The following is a 12897-nucleotide window of genomic DNA, read 5'->3' as shown; positions in this document are numbered from 1 at the left end:
GTAAGTTGCTTTGTCATCAAACTGTTTTACTGAGCTTACATTTTTATCATGCCCTTCACTTAAGGAGTCCGGAGGGGCATACGTTGGCCCTCCCTCATCCATTTTATCCTTTCAATAGCAATGTGTGGCATGATAGGCTGAGAGGGAGCAACTGGTCTAAGATAATCCAGCAAGCTTTATAGTCCAATGAGAGTTTGAATCCAGATCTTTGTCCAGGTCCTAGTCACACCCTGGAGGGCCCATATTCGACCAGTCCTCCAGCAGCTGCACTAGCTCCCAGTTGAATTCTGGATCTGGTTCAAGGTCCTGGTCTTAACCATTAACCATGGTCAGGGCCCTACATATGTAAGAGACTGATTACAACCTTTGGAGGGCCTTACAATCAGCAAATGCAAACTGGCTGGTTGTCCCCGGTCATACTGAAATATGGTTGGCTTCAACAAGAGCCAGGGCCTTCTTGGACCTGGCTCCTGCTTGGTGGAATTAGCTTCTTGGCGAGATCAGGGACCTGCTGGAACTTGAGCAGTTCCACAGCGTGTGCAAAAAAGAGGTCTTCCACCAAGCTTATGATTAGTATCAACAGCGATGACATCTTATTGGGGCCTCAGTAGCACTTGGCATTCCATAGCGTTGTATCTTGATATTTGATTTCAGTATTTCATAGTTGTGATTAAGAGATGCGGGAGCTTCTGGCTTTTTGCAGGGCCTGCAAAATGGAGCTCTTCCACCAGGTCTATGGTTGAGGCCAGGGTGAAGAGAATATCTGTGGGCCCCCCAAAGAAGGAATAAGGAGGAGGAGGTTACTCTACCATGTTCTATCTATGGTGGCCAGATGTTTTCCCCTGGTCCCCAATGGAGTTGGTGGGCTGGTTTGCTGTCATATTTTTATCAGTTTTTATTTTATTAACTACTGTGTTTTATGGAGTTTTTTAGGGGATTGTATTTATCTATTTTTATCTTGTAAACACCCCCCCCCGAGCTGGCTCTGCTGAGAGTGGTGGGCAAATAATACTAATACTAATACTAATACTAATACTAATACTAATACTAATACTAATACTAATACTAATACTAATACTAATACTAATACTAATACTAATACTAATACTAATACTAATACTAATACTAATACTAATAATATTGAATTCCTTAATTAACAGCTGAGGAGAGTTCATAGTTGATATTCCCCAAAGTAATCAAGAGATGATAGCCAGAATAAAGTGCACGAATTTTTCGATAACATTTCGCCCAAATTCTACAAATTAAATTTGAAGGCTAAAATAGGAATATAAAGACAATCACTTCAAAGCTCCAGAGTAAACAAAGGAATAATTTATTCTACACTTCATGTGCTTAGTCGCAATGCTTAAGAATACCAGAGGGAGTTTTAATCTACAAAAAAAGTATTCCAAAAAGGCATATATTACACAAACATTTGCGTAACTTTATAGTCCTAAGTCTAAACAAGCCATTCTCTGCCTTCAAGAAAACATCCTTATGAAGTGCAAGTATTGTTACGTCGTTTTGGTGACTGTTTTGACTTTAAACCGGAGTAGCATATTTACAGTTACCTCTATGCGTATTTCTAGTAATATTTATAGAGTTAGTTAGCTATAAGCCTTCATGGAAGGTGAAATTGTCAGCCTAAATCCATGATTCTCAGTGGGGAATGGGCCTCTTTGGGGAGGTGTGAATAGTTGCTTACGTGAGTTGCTATCAGGCCGGTCCTAGCAAAAACACACACACACTAACACACACTTCGAGACCCTCTGGTTTAAATGTCCCTACTATGAATTCATGCAGTTTTAAGCATTACTTAAGCTAGATGGCGTTTGGACTTTGCTGATGGAAAGGAATCGTGACTATACAGAAGCCTTCCTTTCGGAGGACAAAGACTTGTAAGAAGCATTTGCAATGCTGTTATGACCTTATTGCCAAGGGTAATTGCAACAGATAAGGTAGATTGTAACAGATAATGCAGAGATGTTCCTATAATCTACTGAAAATGTCTTTAGGGCCAGAAGCATACTAACATCTTGATCGTTATTGCTATTGGACAGTTGCTACGAACTGACCGGTGACATGTTTCCCTCCCCCTGCCCCCAGTGATTAGTGGTAGTACCGGTTTGCTGACCAGTCTTTCATTTGTAATACAGAATCAATCAGGAGAAAGGGGATTCAAAATGCAGCGTGCAATTTCTACTGTGTTTGCAAAATCATGTTCCTACTAGGGGCAAAGCCTGTTGCATTCAGGAATCCAACAGGCACTAGATTGGGGGTTTGGGTGGAAGAACTCTGTGGGTGGAAGAACTCCCCCAGGAGCTTGAAAGGCTGCAGGCTGGAGGCCCCTGGGAAGGGAACTCTCACGCAGCAGGGATCTGCACCCTCTGGGCCTCGGAGTGAAGTGGACGGAGGAGGGGGTGGTCAGGGGTGAGGGATAGAAGGCTATTGGCTGGCCACTGGACAGACAAGCAAGCCGGTTGGAGGAGGAGGTACTCAGGGGCGGGACAGCTGCCCTGAGTGGGTGTTAAGTGCTGAGTGGCACTTAAGCCATGAGACAAGCTCCTCCTCCAAGACCTTACCAGAAATATATTATGTGGAACAGATGGCATGTATTTTACCTCAGTCTAATTAAATTCAGCAGATTAAATAAATAAATAGAAAACTACGAGTACTCATGAATTGCTCTCCCAAGTACATTAGTTCTTCCTCGTCTATCAGAGGCCACACTGATGGGTATTTTGGCTGCGATTCAGCATCTCCACTAGCCACAGGCTACACAACAGCACTTACCTTTCAAAGCTCCATTCCTGGCAACCCACCAAAAATGCAGGCGTAAACATGGACTCATTGTGGTCGGCATTTGGCACAACGCAGCATGGGTCTTGCTTCCTCCCATTTAGCATTGAAACTCAAAGTACACAGCACAAAGTGTTTCCTGTGTGTGCTTTCATTGCTTTGCTGGGAAGGGCTGGGGCTAATAAAATAAGAGGTGCTGGATCTCACGCCTACCTGGAAATAGAACCTTTTGGCTTGGAAGAACCTTCCCTCCCATTCCAGCAGTGTGCAGAAGTGCTGTGGTTAGGGGTGAGAAACAGGCACTTTGCATGCATCTGTCCCAGTGCTTCCTGTTTTGAAGTAGGAGCATTTGCACAAAACCCAGAGGAGTCTGGCACTGAGCCGCAGGGAAGCAGTGGCTCAAAGGCAACCTGTATAGGAAAGCTGTATCTTTGGGAAAGGACTCGGCATTCTCATTGGATCGCTGCAGAAGGGAACGGGACAGCAAAGGAAGCCACAGGCGATTGGGTAGTGATTAAAACACACACGAAGCACAGCTGTTTACAACTTGTGGAAATCTGAGACGTGACACATCAGCAAATGTCTTCAGGATAAAGTCTGCCTGCAATTGCCCATGGCTTGTAAAGTACCCATCACACTCAACCTGCTCTCTCGGCCACGGCTGTTCAGTTTCCAAAAAACCCTCAAAGCAAAACACCATTAAAAATGCCGGTAAGCAAAACCACCCAAAATCCTATACACTCACTCAGTCCCCAAAACGCTATGGGACCAATCTCCTATTTAATCAAAACTAAAGAAGTGATTCTGTTAAATACATTATCCTGTGGTTATATCATTTTAAAAAGTTTTTTTTTTAAAGCACCCAACACCTCAGCTAGAATTAAGAGAAGAAGAGCTGGGGGTGTCTTTGTATGCTGCTTTTTACTTCCTGGAGGAGTCTCAAAGCGGCTTACAGTCACCTTCCTTTCCTCCCACAACAGTCACTCTGTGAGGTAGGTGGGGCTGAGAGACCTCCGTGACTGGCCCAAGGTCATCCAGCTGGCTGCATGTGGAGGAGGAACAGCGAATAAAACCTGGCTGTCCAAATCAGAGGCCGCCACTCTTAACCACTACACCAAGCTGAAGAACAGTTCCTTACCACCTTCCATGGTCAAGAAACATACTAAAATTGGTTCTGCACAATCAGGGCAGAAATTTGCAAATTAGTATTGATATTTGAGTGTGTACGTCATTCTAATTTTCCAGGACGAGCCAGATGATGACATTGACAACTATTTCGATATTTACTAAAATTTCGTGTGATTTATGCATATTATGAAGAAGTCTTCAGTACTGTCACTAAAGTTCATACTGCGGTTTCATTCGCTCAGCCTGCAGTATTCTTTAGATCGCTGGACTGAATATCACACAAAATGCTTGTCATCTTAACAACAGCGTAACACATCATTTCTAACTTTACAGCGCGAGTAGAAATCACCAGAGGTAGGGCAAAGATGATTAAGAAAAGCTTTGTTGGCAATAATTTACGTTGATTAACATATTCCCCAAGTCCGTTTCCATGCTGGAGGCTTGCCCCACCCCTGTTTGTCCCCGCATTGGGGAGCATTTGGCCTGGTGTACCTCGTCTGCCCCGGATTTGTGCTCCCTCATGGGAGCCAGGACAGCAAAGTTCCCAGTACAGAAACAGTCTCATTTCCAAAGTCAATGGAACTGGAACTTGGAGATGCTGGATAAAAGGAAGAATGCGTCTTAAGATTTAATGCTAGAAAACAAAGCTTTCTGCTTTCAACCCCCCCCCCCCCCGGTGGAGACTTCCTTGTATCTCAAGGTGATGATATATTGCTGCATTAATTGAGAACCTTACTAATCTAGCTTATTTTAATTCCTTTCACTGGTGTTCCATAGTATTTGTTGAGATGGATGAGTTCTTCACAGTGAAACATACAGCTGAAAAGTTGCGGTATAGATAAAATTGCATAACTATCCTGCGATGGCACATGAGGTATTTTTCCCATATGGAGAAATAGCAACTAGAATTTATACTGAAATTTTAGGGACCGTTTCCGCATGAGCAGTTTTCCCCTGTACAGCCTCTTGTTGCTCTTGAGTTTTAGTGCTGCTGAGGCTATTCAGAGGCTGGCCTGATTTTTGGCCAGATTTGCTTTGCGATGAGGGAAATCTCCAAAACTGAATTTGACACTTCGTGTTGGTTGGGCCCTTCCTTTTGCTTTTGGACATCTGAGCAGTGGGGGGAAAGGTCTAGGCCATCAATGATGCCTGTTGATACTGGATTTCACATCAGTCCAAAAATGTGATGCTCTGACCGGATTGTCTTCTAATGCATTTACACCACATCCAGGTGGATATGATTTTGCATCATATCCAGCTCAGGCCCTGCCAAGATAAATCCTCAAGATGGGGCCAGTGGTTTGGCATTCCTAAAGATTCTTCAAGCAAACTGCACCATGGTTAATTCAATAAACTGAGGTTTTCACCAAAATCCTGGTTAATCATGACACCTGCATGAAGCTCAGCTATGATGTGGCTTCAATTCTCTAAACATCCGGATTGTATTATACCTCTTAAATTTTTAAACAGAAACAGTTCTTTTTCACTATTTACTTCATTCTCTCTCTCTCTCTCTCTCTCTCTCTCTCTCTCTCTCTCTCTCTCTCTCTCTCTCTCTAGCTAGGCAAACACACATATCTATACTAAGGTAAAGGTAAAGGTATCCCCTGTGCAAGCACCGGGTCATGTCTGACCCTTGGGGTGATGCCCTCTAGCGTTTTCATGGCAGTCTCAATATGGAGTGGTTTGCCAGTGCCTTCCCCAGTCATTACTGTTTACCCCCCAGCAAGCTGGGTACTCATTTTACCGACCTCGGAAGGATGGAAGGCTGAATCAACCTTGAGCCGGCTGCTGGGATTGAACTCCCAGCCTCATGGGCAGAGCTTCAGACTGCATGTCTGTTGCCTTACCACTCTGCGCCACAAGAGGCTCTATATCTATACTAGGATGCCTTAAATCAATCTTAGCGGTAAAGAGTCATATGAAAAGATTCAGAGGCACAAAGAGAGCAAATTGTGATTAGAAGGCTTCCGTGCAAATCGCTACTGGCCCAAGCTCACCAGCTGAACTGGAGCAGCATAGTATGTTAAAGACATTCAAAATGATATTTCAGGGTACTCCAAAAATCCTTTTCTGATTGATATTATATCCATTCAGCATAAGAGGTCAGTTGAACTTCGAACCCGATACTTCAATTTGCCACATTCTTCAAAGCAGAAGAAGCGCAGCCTCCATTGGCTGAATATCAAGAGAGTTCGTCCACAGAAAGACGGCTGAGCCAGGAAAGCCAGAGACATGACACTGAACATGAGCAAAAATCAGAACCCCAAATTTACATCGCCTCCCAGCAGCAGCACCATCTTGGAAACTTCAGCAGCTGCTGAAAGCAGAAAAACAAGCAGGGTTGGAAAGGAGCTTGAGACGGCCGGAACAGAGTCCTGCAGCCAAAGAGGTGTTGGTCCATTTCGCAAAAACCTCCAGTCGCCATGCAGGGGGGCGGTCAAAGAACCGGAGCTGCTGGTTTTCAATTTATAACCACCACGGCAGCAGCCTCCATGCAGGGGTTTTCTAGAAAAGAAACAAGAATCTTGCTAGTTTGGCAGTATAATTTATAGGAAAGCAATTGGGTTGGATTTCCCATGGAAGTCAGAGTGATGTCAGAGTCGCTGGAGCTATTCAATTCATTCCATTGCCCAAGGAGGCTTTGGACAACAGGGCAAACAGCCTTAGAAAGTCTTTAACAACTCTTTTCCCTTAACAACCTTAGTATGGAGAAAGCTGGGGGGGAGGGGAAATGATCCCAAAACCCCAGGGGGCTTGCAGAGAGGGAGCCCCTTTTATCTTGGCTGGGTCTTTTTCTATATCGAGGTTCTCTGCTACTCTTTTAATGTCTAATTTCCACTGCCAGATTTGTATACAGAGCCAGGTTGGTGTAGTGGTTAAGAGAGGTGTCTAAGGGGTTAAGAGTGGAGAACTGGGTTTGATTTCCCTACTCCTTCTCCCCGTGCAACCAGCTGGGGGAGCATCCACAGTTCTCTTAGAGCTCTCTCAACCGCTTCTGTCTCACAGTTGTGGGGAGAGGGGAGTACCAATTTTGACACACATGAAACCTGGAGACCTTAGGCCAGTCACAGTTCTGTCAGAGCTCTCTCAGTCCCACCTACCTCACAGGAGTCTGTTGTGGGAGACACGTTTTTGAGACACATGAGGCCTGCTGGGAGAACCTGGGCCTGTCATGGTTCTTTCACTCAGCCCCACCTACCGCACAGGGCGTCTGTTGTGGGATGAGGAAGGATAGGGAATTGTAAGTCATTTTGAGACATGTAAGGCCTGCTGGGAGACCTTGGGCCAGTCTCAGAGCTCTCTCAGCCCCACCTACTGTAACTCACTTGGTGTCTGTTGAGAGGAGAGGAGAGGAGAGGAGAGGAAGGGTAGCCATTTTGAGGCTTGCTGAGAGACCTTGGGCCAGTCATACACTCTCATAGTCTACCTCACAGGGTTGTTGTGAGGATAAAATGGAGGAGAGGACAATAATGAAAGCTGCTTTGGGTCCCCTATGGGGTAAAAAGTGGGGTATAGATAAAGTAAATAAAACATAAAAAAAATACTGTCCTTGACAGGCCAATAAAGCAGCTTTATGTGTTCAGTGCAAATAACAATGAGGATTATGAGTGAATTATTTATTCCGTTATTTATTGAAATGGAAACAGCAAATTTTGAGAATGGATCAACCAATCCAAGTTTAATTTATAACAGGGGCAATGAAATCCATGAAAGAGCACACTAGTACACTTCTATGCAAATCATTTTTAACTGTTACAAATTTAGAATTTTACAATGCCTAATAACTTTATTATGTTAACTGGCTTTGTATTTCTGCTTGATGTGATCTGCCATGAGTCTTTGGGAAGGGCAGAACAGAAACATATAAATGTAAAAACAAATGAATTGATTAACCAGGGGTAGAATGATTTGGTACTTATCATTCGGTACTTATCTCAAGTAAACGTCTGCTGGATGAGAGGGCTATGCGATCTTTTGAAATGTGATATACACTGTAAGAATGAAATACTCTACAACAGGGGTAGTCAAACTGCGGCCCTCCAGATGTCCCTGGACTACAATTCCCATGAGCGCCTGCCAGCATTTGCTGGCAGGGGCTCATGGGAATTGTAGTCCAGGGACATCTGGAGGGCCACAGTTGGACTACCCCTGCTCTACAAAATGAGCAGACAGCATAATGGAGAAAGTAATAAGCATGTGTACCCAGTTATGCCACAGAGGCAATATGTAAGGCAAAGGAAGAAATGTTGCCCTGCCCTTCTGTAGATGACACAGCCAGTCTCTTCCCACGAGTTTGACTCAGTATATTGAGGGACTTGGAAATCATGTGGTTTTGGTGGCTTAGAAAGCTAGACCTGTAATGCAGCTTACAGGAACTCATGATGAGCCAGGAACGTTCACAGTTCTGCAGACAGTCCTTCCTAAAACCAACGCCTTAACTACAAACCACCTAATTATATTTGTAACCCCACCAGGCAGACGGCACGTGACCAATAGGGTGGGAACCACCAGATAGAACGCGAACTCGGAACGAAAAGTGGCATACCCTGTCTAGCTGGCCTCAGATTTAATGTTTGACAGAGTTTGTAAAAAAGTGATTATATCGTAACAGAAGAATTTTCAGCCTTTGCGAATCTAGGACCATAGAATCGTAGCAGCTGGTCCCTAATGACAAGAAATGCAGGAAATCCCGATAGGAGAAGATGTGTCATTTGTTGGTTTATATTCTACTGTCCAAAGCAGCTTGCACCATTTAAAAAACATGTTAACCATTTCTTTCTCCTTCATTTCCATTCACAATATATTAATCCCTCGTTCAGCCATAGAGTGAAAAGAGCTTACAGCCACAGGGGTAGTCAAACTGCGGCCCTCCAGATGTCCATGGACTACAATTCCCAGGAGCCCTTGCCAGCATTCGCCAGCGAATGCTGGCAAGGGCTCCTGGGAATTGTAGTCCATGGACATCTGGAGGGCCGCAGTTTGACTACCCCTGATCCAAACTATAAGAGCATTTTTCGCCTAATTATATTTCAAGTAGATTAACAATACTACAGAGTACATTGAGTGAATATATTTATACCACTTTGTGGAGGACTCATTTTTGCCACTGACGAAAGGACTGAAAACGGAAAAGTTATCTAGAGACCATTTTGGTGGAGTTCAGGTGGAAATTATAATAATAGATAACAGAGACTCTTACATTTTGATTCAGGCATTGGACAGATTCTTTTTTCCTTTGTTGTGTTTTTGGAATCGGTCACTTTCTTCTTGCAGCATAGCGTGAGAAGGGGGCACACAGGCCATCTAGTCCAGTCCCTTGCTCAATGCAGGATCAGCCTAAAGCCCCCAGGACAACATCTGTCCAGCCACTGCTGGAAGACCGCCAGTGAGGGGGAGCTCACTACCTCCGTAGGCCAGGGGCAGTCAACCTGTGGTCCTCCAGATGTCCATGGACTACTATTTCCATGAGCCCCTGCCAGCGTTTGCTGGCAGGGGCTCATGGGAATTGTAGTCCATGGACATCTGGAGGACCACAGGTTGACTACCCCTGCCGTAGGCAGCCTATTCCATTGCTGAATTACTCTATGAATTTTTTCCTGTTATCTAGCCAGTACCCTTCTGCACATAGTTTAAACCCATTACTGTGGGTACTGTCCTCTACCCCTATTTCCCAAGCTCAGGGACATAAGTATCCAGCCAACAAATACCAACCTTTGATTTTTCAGAGAGGTTATGGAGTCACAGGTTCTTGAGATGTAGAGGCACCTTTAGCTTTCTTCTGCAAGAGAGACAAAAGGTATCAAAAGAACTGGTGAGGATCGCAACATTTTTGACATCTAATAAAGTAGCAAATTGCTATGGCATCACCACTCTATGAGTACAGGATGGCACCCCCACCTGAAGTGGTCAGTGTAATCTTGACCCTCTTTTCTTCCCCATTGTGGTAGGGATTGGGGGGGGGGGAGGTTGAGGAGGTAATTTCACCATGTTGTTGCTGTTTTCTATTGTGTTTCTGTTGTCTGTTTTAATGGGTTTTTATTGAGGTATTTAGTGGACATCTGTAACCCGCCACGAGCCAGTTTTGGGAGTGGCAGCCAATACGTTGAATAATGATAATGATAATAATAATTCTGAGATAGTGAAAATGCAGGGACATAGCATGACAAAATATATGGGGTCATGAGGATTAATCCAGTCCTTACTTATCCTTTCTATGATGGGGGTGTCTCCTCCAAGGTGTATGCAGATATGATATGGGAATACTCAAACCTTGGGGAACATTTCCATGACTGAGCTACCATATGGATCACCTTTATCATTTATGTTCAGTGCTGTCCAAAGCAGAGTTACATTCTTCAGTGTGTACTGAAATCAATAAGCTTAGGTTATGATTCTACTTAAGGTGGCACAGTGGTTATCTGCTTGATGGAATGGAGGAAAGATCTACTGGTACAGATCATTCATAGGGTAAATAAGACAACTAACACAAATTTCCCATTCAAACCATTTGGGAGACACAAAAATCTTGAACTTCTATCATGAAAAACAACTGGACTTAGATCAAGGCTGCCAGCTCTGGGTTGAGAAATACCTGGAGATTTTGGGGGTGGAGACTGATGAGGGAGGGGTTTAGGGGGGAGGGACTTCAGTGGGGTGTAATGCCATAGAGCCAACCATCCAAGTGGCCATTTTCTCCAGAGGAACTGATCCCTGTCACCAGGAGTACACCTGGAAATCAGTTGTAATAGTGGGAGGTATCCAGACACCACCTAAAAGTTGACAACCCTAGATAGAGCCAACATCTTCAAAAGACTCAGTTCGTTAAAGATACGGCTTACAGGTGCTGATAATTTGATTAAAACAACATACCTCCTTGCCAGCCCAAAAAACCAACATTTGGTTAAGAAGAAAACATTGTTTTAATAGTACAATATTAGTCCAGGCATAAACCTACAGCAACACGGCATAAAAAAGAATGAGAGGGACTCATGGAAGAACAAATCTACACACCTGAACTTGGAGTCTGGAATGGAGGCTTTGGTCAGACAGCCAAGGATGTTTTAAGGCTGCTGTTGCGCTTATCCTCCAGCTGGAAGGCAGAAAATAGAATGTGATGAATGTGCCGGGATTTTAGCAGGCATGGCGTTCACATTTCAGAAACTGGCCCCAAATCAACGACCGCTAAAAGCAATAACTCTCTCTATGGCACTCATGTTAGTATTGAATGGAAATGTCCTGAAAGGCTACCAGTAATATGCCCAGTTAGACTCACAAGGGCAACCAGGGGGGCTATTCTGTGAGACTCGCTTGTTGCTCTGGAATTACTTCATTATTTCCAGCTTCTGGTGGGCAGGGATTGAGAAGGTCAGGATTGGATGAGGCTTAATCTCTGTAACTGGGATTATACTTTTATCCACCTTTATCTAAACATATTCCGCTGCAATATAACACATCACAGTGATGAGGGTGGATCAAAAACAACGGTGTTAAGAGCGGCAGCTTCTAATCTGCTCCCCCTCCAGAGTCAGATGAAAATTATCCATTAATGGAATGATTTAATGTTAAACTACTCAGTGAGGGAAGCTAACAATAAATAATAGTAGGATGCAATACAATAATGATTATATAATAATTCCCACACTTTTCATCCCAGGCATCATTGTCTATGGTAATACCTGGGCAGATTATGCACGGCAGGCATCATCGCAAAAAGTCTTGAAAAAAAGATGATTTCTTTTTTGATTTTGCACATGGTGCTGTTCTTGCTGCAGAAAACTCATCATAGTATTTTTTTATTATGCATTGTCCTTGCCCCTCATCATAGCAAGTGTGTCTTTTCCACTGGTTTCTGAACAGTATTTGAAACTAGCTTTACAATGACTTTTCTTTTACAATGGTGCTGAAGACGCATGTTTTCGCATGCATAAACATTAGAGTGTTTTTGGTCTCCTCACCTGTGCCACCATGCAATAATTGGGTGAAGGCACAGCCCCTAATCCCTTGTCCAACGATGGGAGCTTGGGGCACCCCTTGTTCGGCGCAGACCCTCCCACCTCTGCTATTAGAACATTACACCGGCAGAAATTAATTTATTCATTTCCTCAGAGGCATTTCAAGCCACTCTCTATGAAGAACAGCATATCTCTGAGGGAGAAAGGTTGCAGTGGTGGCATTCAAAAAGGCTGTGTGCCCCCATGGAAATTTCTTGTTGCGGTCTCCATGTCCATGAACTACAGTTCCCATAAGGCCCTGCCAGCAGCATGTGCCAGAGTGGCAGTCAGGTGACATTGCAGCTGACCGCAGCCTGCCAATGAGCATTTAGCACAATGGAAAAAGTGCCTCCCCCCACTTAAGGATGTGCCATTGTAAGTTTCTCAAATGCATAATCGCATGCAGAAACAAAAATGCAACATCAGAGCGCAGGCATAAATGTGATGGTGTTAAAAAATGATGATATAAAAGGGTCAGAGTGCTGATTTCAGTGAAAACCTGTACATGCATATCATACTCTCATTTGATCCATGGGAATTCAAAGGAATTTGCATGAATCTAAAGCAGGGGTAGTCAAACTGCGGCCCTCCAGATGTCCATGGACTATAATTCCCAGGAGCCCCTGCCAGCAAATGCTGGCAGGGGCTCCTAGGAATTGTAGTCCATGGACATCTGGAGGGCCGCAGTTTGACTACCCCTGATCTAAAGCATTTATCCAACGGCACTTCATTATCTGCTTTGTTTGTCCCAAAATTAAAGTCTGCAGTGTTGAATAGTGTATTAAAGGACGGGGTTCATTGGAGTCCATTTACCCTTTTTCCTTAATGAGAAGCTTAGTGATGAAGTCTTTGGCTTCCTCTGACACCTTCTGAAACTCTTCATCTTCAAAGTCAAATCTACAAGCCAGGATGTTGTTTAGTGTCTCATTATCATCATCCCCCAGGAAAGGAGATAATCCACTGAGCCTACGGGGAA

The 12897-nt window shown here is 44.0% G+C and overlaps 1 protein-coding gene across 3 annotated transcripts in view; it reads right to left on the bottom strand.

Moving 5' to 3' along the window:
• Positions 1-1325: 1325 nt before the first annotated feature.
• Positions 1326-12897, bottom strand: part of LOC143845161 (uncharacterized) — a 104937-nt gene continuing 93365 nt past the window's right edge. For all 3 annotated transcript variants that reach the window (XM_077353301.1, XM_077353302.1, XM_077353303.1), the window contains 4 exons: positions 12735-12887; positions 10942-11020; positions 9643-9709; positions 1326-6435 (listed from right to left, as the gene is read on the bottom strand). In XM_077353301.1, the coding sequence (XP_077209416.1) occupies positions 9662-9709; positions 10942-11020; positions 12735-12887 (280 nt within the window). In that variant the 3' untranslated portion in view covers positions 1326-6435; positions 9643-9661. The remainder of the gene's footprint in view (positions 6436-9642; positions 9710-10941; positions 11021-12734; positions 12888-12897) is intronic.

Source organism: Paroedura picta, chromosome 9, assembly GCF_049243985.1.
Source record: "Paroedura picta isolate Pp20150507F chromosome 9, Ppicta_v3.0, whole genome shotgun sequence".
Classification (NCBI taxonomy): Eukaryota; Metazoa; Chordata; class Lepidosauria; order Squamata; family Gekkonidae; genus Paroedura; species Paroedura picta.
This window is presented reverse-complemented; position numbering and strand designations above follow the sequence as displayed.